Below are 26,469 nucleotides of genomic sequence, written 5' to 3' on the forward strand. Positions count from 1 at the left end.
GCCCCCAAGAGGATAAAATACTTAGGAATAAATCTTACCAGAGATGTAAAAGACTTATACAAAGAAAACTGCAGTACACTCCTGCAAGAAATCAAACGAGACTTACATAAGTGGAAAAACATACCTTGCTCGTGGATAGGAAGATTTAACATTATAAAAATGTCTATTCTACCAAAAGTGATCTATACATTTAATGCAATTCCGATCCATATCCCAACAACATTCTTTAATGAGATGGAGAAACAAATCACCAAACTTCATATGGAAGGGAAAGAGGCCCCGGATAAATAAGGCATTACTGAAAAAGAAGAACAAAGTGAGAGGCCTTACTTTACCTGATTTTAGAATCTATTATACCGCCACAGTAGTCAAAACTGCCTGGTACCGGTACAACAGGTACATGGACCAATGGAACATAATTGAGAATCCAGACATAAATCGATCCACATATGAGCAGTTGATATTTGACAAAGGCCCCAAAACAGTTAAATGGGGAAAAGACAGTCTTTTTAACAAATGGTGCTGGCATACCTGAACATCCATCTGTAAAAAAAAAAAAAACAAGATGCATACCTCACTCCATCCAGAAAAACTAACTCAAAATGGATCGAAGACCTAAATATAAAATCTAAAACGATAAAGGTCTTGGAAGAAAAATAGGGACAACATTAGGAGCCCTAATACATGGCATAAACAGTATACAAAACGTTATTAAGCATGCAGAAGAAAAACTGGATAACTGGGAGATCCTAAAAATGAAACACCTATGCTCATCCAAAGACTTCACCAAAAGAGCCAAAAGACTGGTTACAGACTGGGAAAAAGTTTTTAGCTATGACATTTCTGATCAGCGCCTGATCTCTAAAATCTGCATGATACTGCAAAAACTCAACTACAAAAGGACAAATAACCCAATTAAAAAATGGACAAAAGATATGAATAGACACTTCACTAGGAAGACATTCAGGTAGCTAACAGGTACATGAGGAAATGCTCACGATCACTAGCCATTAGAGAAATGCAGATTAAAACTACAATGAGATTTCATCTCACTCCAACAAGACTGGCATTAACCCAAAAAACACAAAATAATAAATGTTGGAGAGGCTGTGGAGAGATTGGAACACTTCTACACTGCTGGTGTGAATGTCAAATGGTACAACCACTTTGGAAATCGATTGGGTGTTTCCTTAAAAAGCTAAAAATAGAACTACCGTACGATCCATCAATCCCACTCCTTGGAATATATCCTAGAGAAATAAGAGCCTTTACACGAACAGATATATGCACACCCATATTTATTGCAGCACTGTCTACAATAGCAAAAAGATGGAAGCAACCAAGGTGCCCATCAGCAAATGAATGGATAAATTATGGTATATTCACACAATGGAATAGTATGCATCGATAAAGAACAGTGAGAAATCTGTGAAACATTTCATAACATGGAAGAACCTGGACGGCATTATGCTGAGTGAAATTTGTCAGTTGCAAAGGACAAATATTGTGTAAGACCACTATTATAAGAACTTGACAAATAGTTTAAACTAAGAAGAAAAGATTCTTTTGGGGTTACAAGAGGAGGGAGGGAAGGAGGATGGGAGAGGGGCACTCACTAATTAGTAGGTAAGAACCACTTTAGGCGAAGGGAAGGACAGCACACAATACAGGGGAGGTCAGCACAATGGGACTAAACCAAAAACCAAAGAAGTTTTCTGAATAAACTGAATGCTTCAAAGGCCAGCGTAGCAGGGGCAGGGGTCTGGGGACTGTGGTTTCAGGGGACATCTAAGTCAATTGGCATAATAAAATCTATTAAGAAAACATTCTGTATCCCACTTTGAAGAGTAGCATCTGGAGTCTTAAACGCTAGGAAGCAGCCATCTGAGATGCATCACTTGGTCTCAACTCACCGGGATCAAAGGAGAATGAGGAACACCAAGGACACAAGATGATTACGAGCCCAAGAGACAGAAAGGGCCACGTGAACCAGAGACTACATCATCCTGAGACCAGAAGAACTAGATGGTGCCTGGCTATAACCGATGACTACCCTGACAGGGAACACAACAGAGAAGCAGAAGAGCAGTGGGATGCAGTCCTCACAGTCTCGTAAAAAGACCAGACTTAATGGTCTGACTGAGTTTAGAAGGATCCCGGTGGTTATGGCCACCAGTCCTTCTGTTGGTCCAGGACAGGAACCATTCCCGAAGCCATGTATTCAGACATGGAGTGAACTGGACAATGGGTTGGAGAAGGATGCTGGTGAGGAGTGAGCTTCTTGGATCAGGTGGACACTTGAGAGTATGTTGGCATCTCCTGCCTGGAGGGGAGATGAGAGGGTGGAGGGGGTTAGAATCTGGCGAAAGAAACATGAAAAAAGAGAGTGGAAGGAGAGAGTGGGCTGTCTCATTAGGGGGAGAGTAATTGGAAGTGTGTAGCAAGGTGTGTATGGATGGGTTTTTGTGTGAGAGACTGACTTGATTTGTAAACTTTCACTTAAAGCATAAGAAAAAGTATTAAAAAAAGCAGGAGTGGCAATATTATTTTCTGACAAAATAATATTTAAAATTAAATCCACCACAATGGATAAGGAAAGACTCTATATAATGACTAAAAGGATAATATACCAGGAAGAGATGACCATATTAAATATTTATGCACCCAATGACAGTGCTTCAAGATACATAAAACAAACTCTAACAGCATTGAAAAGTGACATAGACAGCTTCATAATAATACTTGGAGACTTCAGCTCACTGCTTTTGGTGATGGACAGAGCATCCAGAAAGAAGCTCAATGAAGACACAGAGGATCTAAATGCCACAATCAGCCAACTTGACCTTGTAGAGATATACAGAAATTTCTACCCAACAGCAGCGAAGTTTACTTTCTTTTCCAACGCACGTGTAACAATCTCTAGAATGCCCACATATTAGGTCATAAAGCAAGCCTTAACAGAATCCAAAACATTAAAATATTACAGAGCATCTTCCTTGACCGTAAAGTAGAACTAATCAATAACAGAAAAAGCAGGGAAAAGAAATCAAACATATGGAAACTGAGCAACACCTTGCTCAAAAACTACCGGGTTATGGAAGACATTAAGGACAAAATAAAGAATTCAGAGACTCCAATGAGATTAAAGCATTTTCTATCAGAACCTTTGGGACACAGCTAAAGCAGTGCTCAGAGGTCAATTTATAGTAATAAATGCACACATGCAAAAAGAAGAAATGAACAATAATCAAAGAACTATCCGTACAACTTGAACAAATAAAAAGAGCAACAAAGGAAACCCTCTGACACCAGAAGACAGGAAACAATAAAAATTGGAGCAGAATTAAATGAAATAGCAGAAAAACAATTGAAAGAATTAACAGGACCAAAAAGTGGTTCTTTGAAAAGATGAACAAAATTGATAAACCTTTGGCCAAACTGACAAAAGAAAAACAGGAGAGGAAGGAAAAACCTGAAGAAGAAATAAGATGGGCAATATCACAACAAGCCCGAGTGAAATTAAAAGAATCATATCAGATTACTATGAAAAACTAAAATTGTACTCCAACAAATTTGAAAACCTAGAAGAAATGGACAAATTTCTAGAAACACACTATCTACCCAAATTAACACAAACAGAACAACTTCATACACCAAGAACAAAAGAAGAGATTGAAAAGGTAATCAAAAAACTCCCCCCAAAAAAGGCCCCGGCCCTGACGGCTTTACTGGAGACTTCTACCGAACTTACAGAGAAGAGTTAAGACCACTACTACAAAAGGTATTTTAGAGCATAGAAAAGGATGGAATTCTCCCAAAGTCATTCTATGAAGCCAGCATGTCCCTGATAGCAGAACCAGGTAAGACACCACAAAAAAAGAAAATTATAGACCTGTATCCCTCATGAACTTAGACGCAACAATCCTCAATAAAATTCTAGGCAATAGAGTTCAACGACATATCAAAAAAATAATTCACCAAGATCAAGTGGGATTTACCAGGTATGCAGGGATGATTCAACATTAGAGAGATAATCAGTGTAATCCATCATATAAGTAAAACAAATACAAGAACCACAAGATCTTATCAATTGATGCAGCAAAGGCATTTGCCATAGTCCAACAGCTATTCATCATAAAAACTCTCAGTAAAATAGGAATAAAATAGGAATAGAAGGGGAAAATTCCTCAACATAATAAAGGGCATTTATACAAAGCCAACAGCCAACATCATCCTAAATGGAGAGAGTCTGAAAGCATTTCCCTTGAGAATGGGAATCAGACAAGGATGCTCTTTATCACTACTATTACTCAATATTGTGCTGGAGGACTTAGCCAGAGCAGTTAGGCTAGATAAATAAATAAAGGGCATCCACATTGGTAATGAAGAAATGAAAATATCTCTGTTTGCAGATGACATGATCTTATACACAGAAAATTCTAAAGAATCCTCAGGAAAACTCCTGAAACTAATATGAGAGTTCAGCATAGTATCAGGATGCAAGATAAACCTATAAAAATCAGTTGGATTCCTCTACACAAACAAAGAGAACGTCAACGAGGAAAATCACCAAATTAGTAGCATTTACGTAGCCCCCAAGAAGATTAAATACTTAGGAATGAATCTAACCAGAGACATAAAATACGTATACAAAGAAAACTACAAGACATCACTGCAAGGAGCCAAAAGAGACCCACATAACTGGAAAAACATACCTTGCTCATGGATAGAAAGACTCAACATTGTGAAAATGTCTGTTCTACCCAAAGTGATCTATAGACACAATGCAACCCCAATCTAAATTCCAGCGACATTTTTATTGAGATGGAGAAACAAATCACCAGCTTCATATGGAAGGGAAAGAGGCCCCAGATAAATAAAGCGTGAAGTGAAAAAGAAGAACAAAGTGGGAGGCCTCACACTACCTGATTTTAGAACATACTACACTGCCATAGTAGTCAAAACAGCCTGGTACTGGTACAACAACAGATACATAGACCAATGGAATAGAATTGAGAATCCAGACATAAATCTACACACCTATGAGCAGCTGATATATAACAAAGGCACAAAGTCTGTTAAATGGGGAAAAGACAGTCTCTTTAACAAATGGTGAAGGTATAACTGGACATCCACCTGCAAAAAAATGAAACAACCCATACCTCACAGCATGCACGAAAACAAACTCAAAATGGATCAAAGACATAAATATAAAATCTAAAATGCTAAAGACAAGTGTAAGAAAAAATAGGGACAATGCTAGAAGCCCTAATACATGGCATCAACGGTATGTAAAATATTACTAACAGTGCAGAAGAGAAGCTGGATTACTGGGAGCTCCTAAAAATCAAACACTGATGCTCATCCAAAGACTTCACCAAAAGATTAAAAAGATTACCTACAGACTAGGAAAAAGTTTTTGTCTACCATAAATCTGACCAGTTTCTGATCTCTGAAATCTACATGATATTGCAAAACCTCAAGAACAAAAAGACAACCCAATTAAAAAATGGGCAAAAGACGTGAACAGGCACTTCACCAAAGAAGACATTCAGTGGCTAACAGGTACATGAGAAAATGCTCATGATGAGTAGCCATTAGAGAAATCCAAATCAGAACTACAATGAGTTACCATCTCACCCCAACAAGGCTGTCATTAATCCAAAAAACACAAAATAATAAATGTTGAGAGGTTGTGGAGCGACTGGAACACTTGTACACTGCTGGTGGGAATGTAAAATGGTACAACCACTTTGGAAATTGATTTGGTGCTTCCTTGAAAAGCTAGAAAGAGAACTATCATGCAGACCAGCAATCTCACTCCTTGGCGTATGTCCTAGAGAAAACAGAGCCCTCACACAAACATATAGGCACACTCATATTCATTGCAGCACTGTTTACAATAGGAAAAAATGAAAGTAACCAAGGTGCCCATCAGCAGATGAATGGGTAAATAAATTGTGGTATATTCACATAATGGAATACTACGCAATGATTAGGAACAATGATCAATCTGAAACATCTCATATCATGGAGGAACCTGGAAGACATTATGCTGAGTGACATTAGGCAGTTACAAAAGGATAAATATTACATGAGACCAGTATTATAAGAACTCAAGAAAAAGTTTAAACACAGAACAAAATATACTTTGATGTTTACAGGGGTGGGGAGGGAGGTAGAGGGGTATTCCCTAATTAGATAATAGAGAAGAACTATTTTAAGTGAAGGGAAAGACAACACACAGTACAGGGAAAGTCAGCACAACTGGACTAAAACAAAAGCCAAGAAGTTTTCTGAATATAGCCTAAGGCTTTGAAGGCCAGAGTAGCAGGGATGGGGGTCTGGGGACTATGGTTTCAGGGGACATCTAGCGCAATTGTCATAACAAAATGTATTAAGAAAACATTCTGCATCCCTCTGTGGCGAGTGGCGTCTGGGGTCTTAAATGGTAGTAAGCAGCCATCTAAGATGCATCAATTGGTTTCAACCCACGTGGAGCAAAGGAGATTGAAGAACACCAAAGACATAAGGCAAATATGAGCCCAAGAGACAGAAAGGGCCACATAAACTAGAGACTACATCAGTCAGAGTCCTCATGAACTAGATGGTGCCCAGCTACCGCCAATGACTGCCCTGACAGGGAACACAACAGAGAATTCCTGATGGAGCAGGAAAACAATGTGATGCAGATCTCAAATTCATCAGAAGACCAGACTTTATGATCTGACTGAGATTAGAGGGATCCTGGAGGTCATGGTTCCTGGACCCTTTGGTAGCCAACTCTTCAAACAGAGATTGGACTGCATTACAAGACAGAAAATAACATTGGTGAGGAGTGTGCTTCTTAGCTCAAGTAGACACATGAGACTATGTGGGCAGCTCCTGTCTGGAGGTGATATGAGAAGACAGGGCGACAGAAGCTGGCTGAATGGACATGGGGAATACAGGGTGAAGTAGAGGAGTGTGCTCTCTCATTAGGGGGAGGGCAGCTAGGAGTGTATAGCAAGGTATGTATAAGTCTTTGTGTGAGAGACTGACTTGATTTATAAACTTACACTTAAAGTGCACACATACACACACAGACCAAAAAAAAATATATATATATATATATATATCCCCCGAAGTCTTCTTAAAATCGAACAGTAGCTTAGCTTAACTAGCAAAGAATGTCTGCCTAAGTATACTCTTTTAAGATCTGTCTATATGGGATCAAATTGATAACAGCAACTTGAAAGACTAGATAGGAACTTTAGGGGGCAGTGAGATTATGTTAATGAGGGAGGACCAAGTCAGAAAAAGGGGGTGAAAATGGTTGCACAACTCGAAGAATGTAATCACTGTTACTGAGTTGTTCATGTAGAAACTGTTGAATTGGTATATGTTTTGCTGTGTATATTCTCAACAATAACAAGAAAAATAAACTTATAAAAAACAAAATAAGTATAGACATGTCATTGTTGTATGCCGTTTAGTTGATTCCAACTTACAGTGACCCTATATGACAAAGTAGAACTGTCCTATAGGGTTTCCTAAACTGTAAATCTTTGCAGGAGTAGATTACCAGGTCTTTTCTCCCATGGAGCCACTTGTGGGTTTTAACCACAGATCTTTTGGTTAGCAGCTGAGTACTAAATTATTGCACCACTAGTGCCCCTAAATATAGACATAGGGACTAAACTAAATATGAAATTTTTGGTGTAGCATTATACTTCATTTATAATTTCATGAGTTTATATATTTTTAATTTATATTTTTATATAAAGTCAGATGTTGATTTTTTACCAAAAAAAAAAAAAAAAGTAACATACCTTTAATGATTGTTGAACAAATGAGTGTATGTATATACCCATACCCATAATTTTCCTTTACTTAAAGATCTCACTGAAAAATGTGAACCTTTTTTATTTTCAGGGGAAGTATTACAAATGGAAGATGATCTCGTGATCTCATTTCAGTTAATGCTGTGTGTCCTTGACTATTTTATCAAGCTCTCACCCCCTGCATTGCTTAAAGAACCATATAGTAAGTATTTAAATAATTTATGCCCCTTCTACTTTGTCATTGAACAGTTGTTTATTGAATGTCTACTAGGTACAAAGTATGATTCTAGACCTGAGAAGGTGATAAAAAATAAATCAGACATGAGCCCTGCCCTCAGTTAGCATCAGATATAAAAGGAAAGGTAAGATATGTACGCAGATAATTAGATGACATGGTAGAAAGTGGGCTGGGTCAAAATATAGCAAATGTTATGGGAGTCCAGGAGAGGGAGAAAATTTTTCTAACTGGGAAGACCAAGGAATACCATTTGGAGGAGGTGGCATTTGAATTGAGCACTGAAGAGTACTTAGAATTTGAATGTTGCAGGACGTTGTGGGAGGGCATCCCCAGCAAAGAGAAAATCAAGAGACAAGGCACAGATATGAATAAAACTGCATGGGAAAGAGTGGCCCATTGTATAGAGACAGTAGCTCCAGTAAGTTTTTATTAGTATTGGATGCTATGATGACTATGTGACTAATTTTTTTTTGTATATGAACTGCCATTGGTACAACTTCAGTGGGTGATGAGAGGGGAAATATATTTAAATAAAAATGGCAACTCTTACTAGAGTAATGAGATAGCATTAAGCAAAGATGCCTGTATTCCTCCTAGAATGGATTTGTTTGCTTTGATTTCAAAATTTCTTATGATACTACAGAAGAATGTAAACTTAACCAGCAGCAGGCTGATTCATTGCTCCTGAAGTTATGAAAGTTATAATAATAAGTTTAAAGATAATAGAGGACACAGATAAAAACATACAAGATTTAAAGGCTTTTGAAGTAACTGAAACGCTGAAGCCTAATTAATCTTTGTGAGCAATAAATTAGTGAAAAATGAAGCCTGGAACAGAATTTTGAAAATGTGTTGAACGTGGTTTGGCAAGGAAGTCAGGTCATTTAGCAGAAACCACCTGCGAAGTAAAAACCAAAACCAAACCCACTGCTTCAAAATTTACCATATCTTAAAAAAATTCCTTTTATATACCTTTCCTCACTTTTTTTCAGTGTTATAATTTAATAACTGATGTAGGATGTTAGATTGACAGGGTTTGTTCTTTTGGGTAATTCACATCTACATTTAATTCTCTAAGTGCTATGTTAAAGAGAAACCATGTTGAGGTGTTGAATTAACTGAATATGCTAAACTTTTAATTATAGAGAATTGAAAATGAATACAGACATGCATAGTCATATAATAAACCTCCATGAACTTACCACCTAACTTCGTCAGATAAGTTGTGGTTAGCCTATAGCCCCTTCTACTGCCCCTTCCCCGAACTGTGTTATTTCAAAGCATAATTTTGCATGCCATTTCATCCTTGTATATTTCAGTCTGTGTCTCTAAAAGATAAAGACTTTTACAAAGCATGACCATAATACCATTATCACACCTACAAATCAGTTAATAGTGATTCCTTAATATTATCAAATGTCTAGTAGTTTTAAGATTTTCAGTTGATTTACAAATGTAATTAAATTTTTTTTTACAAGTTGATTGAATCAGAGTCTAAGTAAGGTCCACACTTTGTGATTGGCTGATATGCTTTTAAGACTCTTAAAAGTTCTTCCTTCATCTCTCTCTCCTTTATTTCTTGTAATTTATTTGTTCAAATAATTAGGTGGTTTAACTATTGAGTTTCCCATGGTCTAGTTTTGTTTTTTTTTTTTAATATTTTATTGTTGTTATTGAAAAGATACACAGCAGAACATATACCAGTTCAACAATTTTTCCATGTGTAATTCAGTGACATCGATTTTTCAAGTTGTGCAAGCATTTTCACCCCATAGTCTAGTTTTTGTTGATTGCACCCTGGTGTAATTTAACATGTTTCTCTGTTTTTCAATCACTTGCGTATTGGTGGTTGGATCTAGAGGCAGTAAATACTTTATATTTAATCATCTATAATCTCCTTAATCGCTGCATCCACATTCAATTTAAAGTGGGAATGCTCAAATAATCCAAGGGATTTAAAAAAATCATAGTTTATTATTACATTGTTATATATATATAAATATCATAATTTACTATGGTATTTGCTAAAAACTTTTAAAATTTATTTTTAAGGCATATCTGGAAATTGAATCTATAAATATTTGCTTATTGTCTTTAAAAAAGAAAACATTTTTCCCTTTGGAGACTGAGCAGAATACCCTTTGAATTATATATTGACTATTTCCCTGGCTTTCTTTATGTTAGTCTGTGGGGCTTTGGGTGTTTTGTAGTTTCTTTATTGGGTTAGTTAGGGACAGAGGAGAAAAGGGATGACAAAAACTAATATAAAAATATAATTTATAGTAAATAGTCATTAAATAGATGAAACTGTTATCATGTTAATAAAGACTAATAAGTAAGAGTGTAGTCCCTGCATGGTGCAAATGACTAACACACCCAGCTAGCAACTGAAAGGTTAGATGTTAAAGGCTCCTTGGAAGTAAGGCCTGGTGATCCATTTCTGAAAAACCAGCTGTTGAAATTCCTTTGTATGACAACAAAAGCATGAGCAGGTAGAGACAAAATAAATAAATGGGACCTCATAAAAAATAAATACTTCGTTAATCAAAGAACTTTATCAAAAAAGTGAAAAGACAGATTGGGAGAAAAATTTCGAGAACCATGTATCTGATAAGAGCCTAGTAGTCAAAATATAAAAAACTGCTACAGTTTAACAACAGATAGACAAATAACCCAATCAAAAACTAAGCAAAGGACTGGAATAGACATTTCATCAAGAGGATAGTCGAATGGCCAACAAGCATATGAAAAGATGCTCACCATCATTAGCCATTGGGGAGATGTAGGTCAAAACTACAGTGAGATACCATCTTACCCCCATTAGAATGTCAGTGATAAAAACAACAACAACAAAAGGTATTGGTGAGGTTATGGAGAAACTGGAAACTGGAACCCTCGTCCATTGTTGGTGGGAAAGTAAAATGGTACAGCTGCTGTGGAAAACAGTTTGGCAGTTCCTCAAAAAGATGAACATAGAACTACCATATGACCCAGCAATCCTAATCCTAGATATATACCCAGAAGAAGTGAAGGCAAAAACACAAACAGAAACTTGTACACCAGTGTTCATTGCAACACTTTTCCCAATAGCCAAAATATGGAAACAACTGAAATGTCCTTCAACAGATGAATGGATAAACAAAATGTGGTATATACATATAATGGAATATTGTGTTGTTAGGTGCTGTGGAGTTGGTTCTGACTCGTAGTGACCCTGTATACAACAGAACAAAACACTGAGCCATCATCACAATTGTTGCTGTGGTTGAACCCATTTTTGCAGCCACTGTGTCAATCCATCTTGTTAAGGGTCTTCCCCTTTTTAGCTGACCCTCTACTTTACCAACCATGATGTCCTTCCCCAGGGACTAGTCCCTCCTGATAACATGTCCAAAGCACTTGAGACAAAGTCTCACCATCTTCGCTTCTAAGGAGTATTCTGAGTACTAAGACAGATTTGTTTGTTCTTCTGGCAGTCTATGGTATAGTCAGTATTCTTCACCAGCACTATAATTCAAATGCATCAATTCTTTTTCGATCTTCCCTATTAATTGTCCAGCTCTCCATGGGTCATATGGTAGTTCTGTGAGCTGATTGAAAATCCTATGCTTGGGTCAGGCGCATCTTAGTCCTCAAAGTGACATCTTTGCTTTTCAACACTTTAAAGACCCTGGTGGCGAAGTGGTTAAGTGCTATGGCTGTGAACCAAAGGGTTGGCAGTTTGAATCCGCCAGGCGCTCCTTGGAAACTCTATGGGGCAGTTCTGCTCTGTCCTATAGGGTCTCCATGAGTCAGAATCGACTCGACGGCACTGGGTTTGGTTAGGTTTTTGGTTTTTGTGGCAGATTTGCTCAATGAAATACATGTTTTGATTTCTTGGCTTCTGCTTCCATGGGTGTTGATTGTTGTAAAAATGTCCTGGGGGCAGCTTCTGACCTCCTCTAACTTTACAAGGGGGAAGGAGAATCCAGATCAACAGCCCAAGGCTCATGCTCATGAGGCCGAGGTCAGACATGCCTCCTTTCTCCACCATCTTTATTAACTCTGATGCCAAATGTCCCTCCCTGGGAGGAAGATTACTCCCTTGCTCTGAACCTCACTCAAGGTATCAGCATAGCAAAACTTTTAAGGGACTTTATGTTCGACCACTGTACTTGAGTCCAGCAGTGCCTCCTCATTAGTTCACTCTTTCACAGTTACAGCTTTTGCAATTATAGTTTTTATAATTAGAACTAATCCTGTTAACAATCAACACTCACAACTGAATCGTATAATCCTATCAGCATCTCCCCCTACCCTCTCTTCCCCAGACCCATCAGGAAAAGAGGAAACAATTTTAGTGGGGATCCTTCCTTGTCCCTCTCATTTTGAATGTAAGCATACCCAAGAAAGCACGTAAGCCAGCCATTTCATGCCTTTATTCCCACCCATTTTAGATAGCCAATTTCTAAATTGCCCGTCCCTATCAAACCAAACCAGCACTCTAAGGAGACAAGCCTGTTCCTTAGTCTGATGAAATATAACTTGGTGGCCCGAAATGAAACCTTGAGTGAGGCTCAGAGCAAGGGAATAATCTTCTCTCAGTTAAATTTTATCAGACATCAGGAAGGATGACACCAAGACAAACTTTGGAGGACCTGACCAGATCAGATGAACACCTGCGACTAGACCTGAATAGCTGGTACCTGAGTAACCTCACCCTGAGGATTTCTTGCCCTGCTACAGCACTAATTGTTAATGACTGTTTTGGACTGGTAAAATGATTGGGAGGGGGAAGTTATCCTCCAAATATGAAAGAACCATGGCTAGGAAAAAAAAAAAAAAAAAAGGCCACACAAAAGTGATCCATTGCACCACGATTGTGAATCCAAGTAAAATGAAATCCTTGACAATGTCAGTGTTTCCTCCATTTATCATGATGTTACTTATTGGTCCAGTTGTGAGGATTTTTGTTTTGTTTATGTTAAGGTGTAATCTGTACAGGAGGCTGTAGTCTTTGATATTCGTTAGTAACTGCCTCAAGTCCTCTCTATTTTCAGCAAGCGAGGTTGTCTCATCTGCATATCTCAGGTTGCTAATGCATCTTCCTCCAATCCTGATGCGCTGTTCTTCTTCATATAGTCCAGGTTCTTGAATTATTTGCTCAGCAAACAGATTAAATAAGTGTAGTGAAAGGATATTACTCAACCATAAAGAGAAATAAAGTCCTGATACATGCTATGATGTAGATGAGCCTTGAAAACATTATACTGGGCGATATAAGTCAGTTGCAAAAGGACAAATGCTGTGTGATCTCACTTATGTGAAATAAGCAAATGTATAGAAACCAAACATTATTAGTGATACCCAGGTTGGGAAAGAAGGGAAAAAGGGAGAATTTTTGCATAGGGGGCATTGGTGGGGTAATGTTGTAAAGGATATTAATAAAGGTTGCACAGATGAAGAATGTAATCAGTGTCGCTGAATTATACATGTAGAAATTGTTGAGTTGGCAATATTTTGCTGTGCATATTTTCACCACAATAAAAAAGAAAGGAAGAAAACCCTATGGAGCACAGTTCTACTCTGACACACACACATGGGTTGCCATGAGTTAGAGTTGACTCCACAGGAATTGATAATAAGTAGTATAATATTACCAAAATTATTTCTGACCTTTTGAGTTAATAATTAGAATACATATGTAGTTTTTCTTATCTAACTTGCCATTTTTACAGAAACAGCTGTGATACCTATTAATGGTTCACCTCGAACACCAAGACGAGGTCAGAACAGGAGTGCACGGATAGCAAAACAACTAGAAAATGATACAAGAATTATTGAAGTTCTCTGTACAGAACACGAATGTAATATAGATGAGGTAATGTAACCTAATGATTTTTTAAGAACCGTTGAAGTAGATTTAGATGTTAATTCTACCTGGAAGTATATGCTTCTTTTGTGATGAGATGTAATTAGTTCCAACTCTTGCAGTAGCCAAATATTAAGAAAAAATTTCATTTTCATATTCAGTTACTTTGATTTTAAGAGTAGCTCCCTCACTCTGGAATCACTGAACTGTCCATCGTTAAAGCATTAGTTTTCAAATGTATTAGTTCTTTGATTCCTCTGAGGTCTGCTGAGACTCCTAAATGTTCTAAAGTACCCTGCTAAGAAAACCCTAATGTTTTGGCTTAGTGATAACTGACACCAACATCAAATTCTGTTCAGTCTTCTGTAATTATCTCGCCTTCTAAACATCACACCAGATGCTAGTGGCTGGTAGAGAGTACACATGAAGATCCAGGAATTGCTTATTGTTCATAGGCTCTGGAATATTGAAACTGGTAGGAATCTTAACAAATAATGTACTCAGCCACCTTTTAGTATGAGTAAATAGCTTGCAGAGACTGATAGCTAATTCGTAACAGAGTCCAGAGTAGACTTTGGGACACCTGATCCCAGCACTCCTTTCACTCTACATGTTGTTTCTCTCATAGATTTTTATATTCTCCACAATTCACTACCACCACATAACCGTGTGAAATGCTACAGCTGTGTCTTTGAAATGTCACTGTTAACTCTGGGGACAAATAGGAATATGGTCCCAACGTCTAGTTTAAGAAATATTAGCACTGTGGTTTTTGTTAATTTTGACAATTTAAAAATATACGTATATATGTATGTGTATGTATATATACACGTACATATAAGTGTATACACATACACACACGCATATATAATTTTCCTAGTTTTCCAGAATCACAATTTACCTTTGCTAATAAACAGACGAATGTAGTTGAAATATTTCTTTTTACTCCAGTTCTCTAACATAGTCCATCAAGGTAATGAATAGGAGTAATTCCTAGATTTCTCTAGATTTTAGAACTACTTGTAAAATTTTGTTTTCAAGATTAAGAATCAATCAGTTTTTACTTTAATTTTAAAGAACTCATTAATTTAGAATCTTTTGGCTGCTAACCAAATGGTCAGCAGTTTCAATCTACCAGCTGCTCCTTGTAAACCCTATAGGGCAGTTCCACTCAGTCTTAAAGAGTTACTATGAGTTGGAATCTACTGGACGGCAATGGGTTTGGTTTTTCGGGAAGTTATAATCATGATTTTAAAAGTATAATTGATTAAGAACTTTTTGATTAATTGACATTTGGTTATTTGCATAGAGCTTTTACGGTTATACAACTATTGGTTAATCACACTAATTGGTTAACCAGAACTACAACCTTATCAAATTCTAAGCAAATGGGAATTTATTAAAGAAAACAAAACTAATAAGTAATTCAGAGGCTTAATTCTTACAACTTATTTGTGAAGTAGAAGGTAGTAACAGATATTAAATTATGTCTACCTTAATAAATACAGACTCCAATTTTGGAAAAGAAAGTTAAATTAAGACGAGTTGTTTAAGATTCTATAACACATTTCGAGTATAGAATAAACCAGGAAGATAACTCCAGGTTTTCTTATTATGGTCTTTATTATCCATGTTAATTATAGGGTGCTTTGGTGTGAAACAATGCATAATTCCATGAAACATTTTTATTTAGCTTTGAAATGAATTATAAGGTATTTTTGTGTGTGTGTGTTAACTGTTTTATAAGAAAATAATTTATTTTCCTAAATCTATGCAAAAAAAACTGAGTTTCCTGTTTCTGGTATCATCTGAGCATGTGTGTGAAGTAGCCCAAAGATATGCTCTGGGGAGAAATCAGGGGTAGTACAGAGAAGTGAAAAGAGCCATGGCTTTGGTTCTAGACAGACTGGGTTTTAATTCCGCCTCTTCCAATTCCAGTTGTGTGTAACTTTGGTCAAGTTGCTTAATTTCTTTGAGTCACCCATCTTTTTTATCATGTGTTAAATGTGGGATATTGGAGCTGGTTTCAGTGGATTCTCTTCACTTAATTTCTATTTCATTAATAATTCCCCAACTTCTCCATTTTAGGACCTGAAATCTGCTGCATGTAAATTAAAAAATAAATCATTGAGTTAATTATAAAAAAGTATCGCTCTAGCTTGAATGTATGTCATTGATCAAAATATATCAGTTAGCACTGTCGTTCTAGTGTTAATGTATGACAGAGATTAATTTTGTTTTTAAAAAAATTTTAACGGTCATTTTCGAACTTTTTTTTTTAGGTGAAAAATGTTTATTTCAAAAATTTTATACCTTTTATGAATTCTCTTGGAATTGTAGCTTCTAATGGACTTCCAGAGGTAATCTGAAAGAAAACACATTTTAAAAAATTAATATATTTTGAGACTTTTAGGAGGGGGAAATAGTAGTCTAAATTCTTTAAGATCACTTTGCTGTGTATTAAATACTGTCTTGTCCAAGGGAAGGAATCTAACTACATAGAATTATTGTGAAACCAAGTTTTACATTGTTGTTGTTGGTTGCTGTCAGGTTGGCTCCAACTTTTGGTGATTGTGTGCAAAGTAGAACTTCCCTAAGGGTTTTGAACCCTGTGTGTGACCTTTGGGAACCAGATCACCAGGCTTGTCTTCTCAGGTGCCTCTGTGTGTGTTCGAACTGCCAACCTTTTGGCTAGTCATCAAGCTCTTAACTGTCTGTGCCATAGCAACAAAAAAGCCTAAACCTTTTTGAATATAGAATGTGCTAAAAAATACGCAAAGAATCTTATACACTTGTAGTAATATTTTCCCTTAAAAGGGATTACAAATTTTAATACAGATCTTAAGAGAAACTTTATATTTTTCCCCAGTATTTTGTATATAGTTCTAATAGCTAACAATCAATTTATGATTAATAATTAGTTCTTTTTTTAATTAGTGCCTCATTAAGGCAGGGCAGGGAATCCCTAGGTAGTGCGAATGGTTAATACACTTGGGTGCTAACTGAAAGGTTGGAGGTTTGAGCCCACACAGAGGTGCCTCGGAACAAAGACTTGGAGATCTACTTCAAAAAAAATTAGCCATGGAAAATCCTATGGACCACAGCACTGACACACATGGGGTTGCTGTGAGTTGTAATTGATGTGATGGTAACTGGTAAGGTAGGACAAGAACAATGATTAAACTTATTTGCGCATGAATGACCGTTCTGCCTAAACAAAAAGTTTACATTTAACTGGATTTCTTCGTATCACTCCTTTTAGTGTGCAGTTTAGTTCTCTCGGGTCAGAAACACCTTAGCTTTAAAAGTCACAGCAGAAGGCATGCCAAATAGTTGTCTATTGGACATTGATTTTAAAGTTATAATTAGAAAACCATGGCTCAGAACTGATGTATCATTTACAGATTGTAGCAATTCAAAAAGTGTCCAAGATTAGGGAACAAATCATACGAGTGTGTTATTTGGCTAATTAATGGAGCTAATTCTCTTGCCCAGGATACTTAGCTGAAGGAAGCTGGAAGGAACCAAAGGGTTTAGAAAAGATTGGCTGAATATATAATCAAGAGAATTTGTTATAATGTTTGAAAAATGATTTATTGTATATTGATAAGTATAGTAGAAGTTATTAAAAGCGAGGTCTGTACGGTTCGTTTTTGAGTATCTTGACAACTGAGTGATTATAATACCTATTTCAACCTTAAATACTATTTTGTGGCATTAGTGATCTTTGTCTACATAAAATTCTAATAAATGTGGTACATGCATAAAATGGACTAAAAACTGTATTTGAAAAAAAAAACTGTTTTCTATACTTTTGGATAGGCCTTATTTATACTGCTTGTGAACTCTGTATATTATAAAATTTTACAAAAATTTTTAAATTAAACCTGTGCTTCTGTGTGCTGAGAGATATAATGACACAAAAAGGATAATTCCAGTATTTTTTTCTTTTGAGGTTGAAAGTCTCTCTAAACAATATGAAGAAATTTACCGTAAAAATAAAGACCTAGATGCAAGATTATTTTTGGATCATGACAAAACTCTTCAGGCTGATCCTATAGACAGGTATTGTACATGGTATATCTCTGTTGATAAACTTTTGATGTAGGTAGGTTTTTATATAGATAGGTTAAATAGACTTTAATTTAACTTGGTGAACTTTAAATATCGCTCATAATAAATAATGCTTTTATATGAAATTATATGCTTAGAATACTGTTAAGCAAAGATTAACAGTATTCTAAGCATATAATTTATTAACAAATAGGGAATTTGAATTGTTCTCTATAGCAATTATCTTTTTTCTCAGTTATCTGAATAAGATTTGTAAAACGCTCACCCAAAGAAAATTGCTGAAGTAGTTTACTCAAGCAGTGGTCTGTGTTTTTCCTCCACCCTTTTATCTTTTATTGCTTGCCTCATTTATCTTTTTTTAAGTTAATACAACAGTATTTTCTCTTGAATTGTCATGTAGAATCCTTAAATAGGAATGATTAAGAGTAATTATAAAAAAATATTTTAAATAAGTAAAGTTAACTTTATGTCTTTAGTATGAGATTTGTTAATATGTAATTGAAAATACATGCAATTTGGAAACTAAACACAAGTAAAATGTGACTAATTTTATTTAATTGGTAATACATTTTTGGAAGGCATGATGCATTAAAAAATTTGAGCTTTGATATATTTTAATACTGAACAACTTGGATATTAATAGAATTCTTAAAGATTGATGTACCTGTTTGTCATAACCTAGTGAGAAGAAACCCACACTTGAAAACAGTGATGAAAAATAAAATTTATTCATTTAAGCAGCTTTTGGGTCATCTATTTTCTGTCACTTCTATTATTGGATTACCATTTTTATGATGTTATGAGGCAATAGAAGGTATTATATTGTTTTTTTCACTCATAAAACACAAATTGTAAATTTTCGATATTAATGACTTTGCTGAACGTTATTTAGCTTTGAAACACAGAGAACACCACGAAAAAGTAACCCTGATGAAGAGGTGAATATGATTCCTCCGCAGACTCCAGTTAGGTATGATTTTTTCTGTTTTTGTTTTTCATTATAATTATTTATTTAGTGCTTTAGGTTTGTTCGTTTGTTTCATTAAATATTCATGCATACATGCAACAAACATATATTATGTGCTCTTTGTGTGTCAGGTATTAGTTGCTGAGAATGCTATTAGATCTAGTTCTGTCTGTCCTTAAGGAACATAACTGTAACTTGTCAGATTCCCGAAGGACGAGAATCAGGATCACCCTAAAGCTGGTTCCTGTGAGGTGGAGGTCAGACTTAGCTCCACTCTCCAACTTCTTCACCATTTCTAATATCAGCTGTTCCCCCCATGGCACTCTGTACTTCTCTGCTGGGTTTGATAATTCTCTGCAGAGGCCACACAGAACTCACAGACGACACTCACAGTTATATAGTTTATTAGGAAAGGAACAGGATACAGCTCAGGAAGCAGGATGTAGCTTGTCAATCAGGACAGCTATCAACCAAGACAGCTCTCTCAGCTGCTTTCAGCCAGGCATGCAAACAGGCCTCTCTTCTTGGCTGTACACATGCCCTTCTTGGCCGTGTATAGCTCTCTGCCTTTGGCTACCACCATGCTGCCCAGGAGGCCTGCATAGCTCCTGAGGCTTCTGCTCTGCCTCTGGGCCCTGCTGGTCATTGCCTTACTAATGGGAAGATTCCTGCAGAGGATCGCCCAAGCCTGTGCTGCTGGTCCCTTCTAGGCCTTAGGATTACAACTCTCAGCATAACTGGGACATCTCATGCAGCCATAGGCAGGCCAGCTTGGCCCCCACACTGCTGCTTGCTCTGCTAGGGCATTTGCCTACATGGGCCTGGACTGCAGCAGCTTCTCCTTTGGATTTTTTTTGTGACCTCCTGCCTGGAGGTGCCCAGCTCTGTTTGTGACCTCCTGCCTGGAGGTGCCCAGCTCTGCTCCACGGGCCAACTCACCCACCACTGCCATCTGCCAGTCTTATGGTTCCCATTGCTCATACTGCTACTGCCGTTTCTTTGTCACTTGGCTTTGTTGTCCTTGCTCCTGTTTCTCTACCACTTCTTGCTGTGTTCAGTGTTAACAACTCTCTTCTGGATCTAAGTGGGTTTCAGCACAGGGATCCTGGGTCCTAAGAACGTGCTCTGCTCCAGACTCTTCTTAATGGTAGTGAGATCTCCCCTCCACACTGTGGGGTTGGCTGCTTATGTAAGTAAACTCCTTGACAATTTCAAGGCATGGCCCTCCCAGCAGGACCACAAGCTGACAATCCCTGCAAGTCACTCAGTCCTGTTGGGTGGATTTTCAAGCCAGTACTCGCATGGCAAATTGACCAATCCCTGCAAGGTGTGTAAAATAGACCAATCACAGGGAAGACTGAGGCCCAACCAGTCACTTTTGGCAGAATTACAAATCCAAGGCCAGAAAGGCCATATGTAGAGAAATTCATTGCACTGCAATAACCTAAAATGGGAATCTGTTCTATCATCATTTACTCTGCATACAGCCTGCAAGGATTAGAAACATTTTTTTAAGTCCTTTTCCTCACTTACTTTCCACATCTAATTTGTTACCAAGTCTTGCTGAATCTACCTCCAACGTATTTCTTGAATTCACTGTTGTGCTCCATTTCTACTCCTACTACCCTTGTTCAAGACATTTATCATTCTTTCAGATTTTTTGCAGTAGCCTATTAACTAATCTTGCGTTTTGGCTCTCATCGCTGATCCTATCTTCCCACCACCAAATCCATTCTTTACAGAGCCCATGGAATAATATTCTGGAAATGTAAATCTGATCATTTTCACCCTGTTGTTTAAAACTCTCTGATTGCTTACTATTATAATTGGAATACAATGAAAATTTCTTAACAATGGGTGTAAGTCCTTACATGACCTGGCTTCTGTTGCCTCTCCAGTTGCATCTTGTTTTGTCTTGCTCATTATGTGTTAGCCACATTGGCTTTCTTTAAGTTTCTTGAGCTCTCCACACTCTTTTGTACTTGAGGAACTTCACAGTTGCTATTCCCACTTCTTCAAACTCTTCCCTCTTTTCTTTCCGTAGATTACTCACTGCTACTCTTCCTTTAGGTTCAGCGCAAATACTGCGTTTTCTAAAAGATTTATTCCTCTTGGAAATATTTACTTTATTCTTCTTCCTCATAGCATTCTCTTCTATTCCTTCACAGCATGTATCACAATTTATAATTATAAATTTATTTGTGTGTTTGCTTGTTTTTTTTTTTTACCAATACTCACAATAACCTTTATGTTTAATACCACATGGAACTTGACTTTTTTTCAATAACAATTTTTTTTAGTAATTAGGGCCTAGTACTTGGTACCCCACTGTCTGTCAGTTTGTTTTACTATGGTGGCTTGTGTGTTGCTGTGAAGCTGGAAGCTATGCCACTGATATTCAAATATCAGCAGGGTCATCTATAGTGGACAGGTTACAGCTGAACTTTCAGACTAAGACAGACTAGGAAGAAGGACCTGGTAGTCTACTTCTAAAAACATCTGCCAGTGAAAACCTTATGAATAACAGTGGAACATTGATGTAGTGCTGGAAGATGAGCCCCCAGGTTGGAAGGCACTCAAAAGGCAACTGGGGAAGAGCTGCCTCCTCAAAGTAGAGTCAACCTTAATGACATGGATGGAGTCAAGCTTTCAGGACCTTCATTTGCTGATGTGACGTGACTCAAAATGAGAAGAAACAGCTGCAAACATCCATTAATAATCAGAACGTGGAATGGACGAAGTATGAATCTAGGAAAATTGGAAATAGTCAAAAATGAAATGGAATGCGTAAACATCAAAATCCTAGGCATTGGTAAGCTGAAATAGACTGGTATTGGCTATTTTGAATTTGACAGTCATATGGTCTACAATGCTGAGAATGACAAAGAGGAATGGTGTTACATTCATTGTCGAAAAGAAAGTTTCAAGATCTATCCTGAAGTACAACACTGTCAGTGTTAGGATAATGTCCATATGCCTACATGGACAACCAGTTAATATGACTGTTATTCAAATTTATGCACCAACCACTAAAGCCAAAGATGAAGAAATTGCAATTTTTTACCAGATTCTGCAGTCTGAAATTGATCAGACATGTAATCAAGATGTACTGATAATTATTAGTGATTGGAATGGGAAAGTTGGAAATGAAGAAGAATCAGTAGTTGGAAAATATGATGTTAGTGATAGAAATGACACTGGAGATTGCATGATAGATTTTGCGAGACCAGTGACTTCTTCATTGCAAATACCTTTTTTCATCAACATAAATGGTGACTATACACATGAACCTCGCCAGATGGGAAACACAGGAATTGAGTCAACTACATCTGTGGAGTGAGTTGATGGAAAAGCTCAATATCGTCAGTCAGAGCAAGGCCAAGGGCTGATTGTAGAATAGACCATCAATTGCTCCTATGCAAGTTGAAGTTGAAACTGAAGAAAATTAAAACAAGTCCACAAGAGCCAAAGTACAACCTTGAGTATATCCCACCTGAATTTAGAGATCATTTTAAGAATAGATTTGACACATTGAATACTAATGACCGAAGATCAGACGAGTTGTGGAATGACATCAAGGACATCATGTGTGGAGAAAGCAAGAGGTCATTAAAAAAGACAGGAAAGAAAGAAAAGAGCAAAATGGATGTCAGAAGAGACTCTGAAACTTGCTCTTGAACGATGAGTAGCTAAAGTGGAAAGAAGAAATTATGAAGTAAAACAGATGAACAAAAGATTTCAAAGGGTTGCTTGAGAAGACAGAGTAAAGTGAAAGAGAAAAAGACCCTAAACGAGATGGATTGACTCAGCGTCTGTAACAATGAGCTCAAATGTAGCAACAATTGTGAGGATTGCACAGGACTAGGCAGTGTTTGGTTCTGTTGTACATATGGTCACTATGAATCAGAATTGACTTGAAGGCACCTAACAATAACAACAACGAATGGGTCTTTGTCAGGGAGCCTGGCACATTAGAAAGTGGGTACAGCATGTGCAAAGACACAGAAGTAGGAAACAACATGGTGTATCTGGAGAACCATTAACAAGACTGTGTTGATTGACTATAAAATGGGAAGATGAAATTACAGGAGAGGAGGATGGTGGTATTAGATAATGAGGGACCTTATATGCCATAATCACAAGTTTGGACTTTAGCTTGAGCATGATATAGTGTGTGCTACAAATGAGTATTAAGCAGGGCTAAGGAAAAAAAGCAGGTATGATTTTTGAAAGTTTACATGCTCGTAGTTTGTGAAGGAGTGAATTAAGGAAGACAAGGTAAGAGATAAGGAGAGGTAATCTTTCATAGTGGTTTTTAACTGGGAGCACAAATTAAAATTACCTAGGGAGTTTGTTCAAAGTGTATGTTACTAGACCCTACTACCACAGGTACAGTGAGTCAAAGTCTTTGGACTGGAGTGATGTCATGCAAAATGGTAGAGTAGGAAGCTCTAGAGTTTGGTCATTCCACCAAAACAACAACTGAACCAGAAAAAGCAGTCAAACCCCACTATTTTGGAATTTTAGAACCTGATCAGACACTTAAACCAAACAAGTGAATGCCAGATGAAGGGAAAGTCTGCTAATCTTCTGTATGTGAGCCATGTGTGCCAACTGGCTACAGTCACCCCTTCCCATTCCTCAGCCCTACTACAATGGTGGGGATGGCTGCCTGTCTTCACAGAATGGCTGACTTGTGCCAGGGGACCTTGTTCTCCAAGGATTTGGGGCTGCACAGTTTGCACAGTTGGGTTGGTCAGGCTGTGCACTGAGAGAAGAGTGCAGATGATTGTGGTGGTTTCAACCCTTTTGTAATAGTGCTTCTTCCCAGTTTAAAGGGCCAGCATGCCTTTTTTCCTTTTTTTTTTTTTCTGTGTGTGTGTATGTGAAATCTGTTAGGTCACTGACTGCAGAGATAACAGAGCTCAAATATATACTTGGTAAAATAGATTGGAAAAAGTTGCCAGACAGTTGACTGTAGCCTTCATTAAGTAACAACAGCTATCTTTGAGGAGTGGGAGAATCAAATATTTTCTGTCCCTTATTTTTTGTTTTTTCCCTGAAGTACAAGGAAATTTCTTTCAAAACACTAGCTGGACACAAGCTGTGGAGCCAAGTCCTTGGTGTCCATGCATGTCTTGGAGGGCAGTTTTTATAAGAGTAGTTAAGGCAGGCTGCTGAGCAGATGAACTATTATAGTCTTTAAGAATTAAAAAAAATTGCAGTCCTTGGGGAAGTAGAAGAATATGAGTTCCAGAGTTACCACATTATGATTCAAATGTCCTAGTTTCAACAACAAAAAAAAATCACAAGGCATACAAAGAAATAGACAATGATAGCCCAATCAAAATAATAAAGTGATGGAAACTGTCCATAAGAAAGCCTGGATATTGGACAGACTAAAAGACTTAAAACAACAATATTAAATATGCTCAAAGTCTAAAGGAAAGCACAATGAACTACAGAACCTCAGGAAAACAATATGGGTAAAGAATGAGAATTTCACCAAAAAGATAATACTATAAAAAAGAGCCAAACAGAATTATTGGAGCTAAAAAATACAGTATCTGAAATGACAAATTCAATGGGGGGACTCAACAGCAGATTTGAACTAGTGGAAGGAAAAATCAGTGAACTAGAGAATAAAGTAGTTGATAAAATTATTGCATCTGAAGAGCAAAAAGAGAAAAGATTAAAGAAAACTGAGCAAAGCCTAACGGAATTACAGGACACCATCAAGAGAACCAGCATATGCATCATAAGAATTCCAGAATAAGAGAGAAAGGGGCTGTTTTATATATATATATATATATATATATATATATATATATATATATATATATATATATATATTTGAAGAAACAATGGCAGAAAACTTTCCAGATTTGACAAAGAGCAAGAATCTGCAAATCCAGGAAGCTCAATAACTGAAAGTTGGATAAACTCAAAGAGTTCCACACTGAGAAATGTCATAATAAGATCTCAAAAATCAAATATAAAAAGAATCCTGAAAGAAGCAAGTTGTCACATAGAAGGGATCCTCAATAAGGTAAGTGCCAGTTTCTTCTCAGAAACCCTGGAGTCCAGAAGTACTGAAAGAAAAGAACTGCCTACCAAGAATTCCATATCCAGCAAAACTGTCCTTTAAGAATGAAGATGAGCACTTCCTTCCACCAGAGGCCTACAGGCCACCACTGCTGCCACCACCGTGTCTCTAGTGATCCCTGAGAAGTTCCAGCACATTTTGTGAGTACTCAACACTGACATTGATGGGTGGCGGAAAATAGCCTTTGCCATCACTGCTCATGTGGAGTTGAGGAAAGCAGACATTGACTTCACCAGAAGGGCAGGAAAGCTCACTGAGGATGAGGTGGAATGTGTAATCACCATTAATGCAGAATCCACTCCAGTACAAGATTCCAGACTGGTTCTTGAACAGAGAAAGATGTGAAAGATGGAAAATATACTCAGGTCCTGGCCAATAGTCTGGACAACAAGCTCCATGAAGACCTGGAGTGGCTGAAGAAGATTTGGGCCCACAGAGGGCTGCATCACTTCTGGGGCCTTCGTGTTCGATGCCAGCATACCACGACTACAGGCTGCTTCAGTCGTACTGTGGGTGTGTCCAAGAAAAAAAAAGTCTATAGGTCTTGCTACTAATAAATAGTTTATTAACCTTCAAAAAAAAAAGAATGAGGATGAAATTAAAACATTCCCAGAGAAACAAAAAGTGAGGGAGCTTGTTATGGCCAGACCTGCCGTACGAGAAATGCTAAATAGCAGCTCAAAGTTTTACAAAGAAAAAAATAGATCTCTGGTAAAGGTAATTTCCTGGCAAATGTAAGGATGCATTTTACGGTATTTTTGGTTTGTAACTCTGGTTGTTATGGCTTAGGTAATTTAAAATGACAAATGCATAAAAAAGAATTCTAAATTTGTTTTGTTATGCTAGTATATAAAGACATACAGTGAAACCTGTGAGAGCCTCAACTTGATAGGACTGCCTTGTTTTTCCGAGTCTTGCAAGTTTTCCGCCTTTGACAGATTGCAGTCTTACCACTTTTCTATTACTCATTTTAGTGGAAAATATTTGAGTTTTCCTTCTCTGACAAGTTTCCATCTTACATAGGTTCTGGCTTTCACAGGTTTTACTGTATTTTGTGATAACGGTATAAACTGGTGGAGGAGGAGTATATACATACGGATGGAGTTTTTTATGTTACTGAAGTTAAATTAGCATCAATTTAAACTAGGTTATTATAATGTGAGAATCTTAAATGTAATCCCCATGGTAACCACAAAAAAAATCCAAGAAATATGCATAAAAGGAAATGAAAAGTGTGTCAAAATGATTCACTACAAAAAGTCAACTCAACACAAAAGAAGGGAATATTGGAGGAATCGAGGAACAAAAATGTATAAGACACAAAAAAAGCAGAAGCAAGCCCTTCTTTATTGGGAAGTTCTTCAATCAATATGCAGAGAATGGTAGACTGGATTAAAAAAACATGATCCA

The 26,469-nt window shown here is 37.1% G+C and overlaps 1 protein-coding gene and 1 pseudogene across 6 annotated transcripts in view; both read left to right on the forward strand.

Annotated features, from left to right (window-relative positions):
* Positions 1-26,469, forward strand: part of RB1 (RB transcriptional corepressor 1) — a 209,059-nt gene that overhangs the window by 64,720 nt on the left and 117,870 nt on the right. For 5 of the 6 annotated variants that reach the window (XM_064270131.1, XM_010592619.3, XM_064270128.1 and 2 more), the window contains exons 7-11: positions 7,915-8,025; positions 13,779-13,921; positions 16,195-16,272; positions 17,868-17,977; positions 18,879-18,956. In XM_064270131.1, the coding sequence (XP_064126201.1) occupies positions 7,915-8,025; positions 13,779-13,921; positions 16,195-16,272; positions 17,868-17,977; positions 18,879-18,956 (520 nt within the window). Of the gene's footprint in view, positions 1-7,914; positions 8,026-13,778; positions 13,922-16,194; positions 16,273-17,867; positions 17,978-18,686; positions 18,801-18,878; positions 18,957-26,469 lie in introns of those variants that run through there. The other variant, XM_064270130.1, reaches the window with a different exon arrangement.
* LOC104846116 (small ribosomal subunit protein uS13-like) lies at positions 20,172-25,701 on the forward strand (annotated as a pseudogene).

Source organism: Loxodonta africana, chromosome 17 (assembly GCF_030014295.1).
Source record: "Loxodonta africana isolate mLoxAfr1 chromosome 17, mLoxAfr1.hap2, whole genome shotgun sequence".
Lineage (NCBI taxonomy): Eukaryota > Metazoa > Chordata > Mammalia > Proboscidea > Elephantidae > Loxodonta > Loxodonta africana.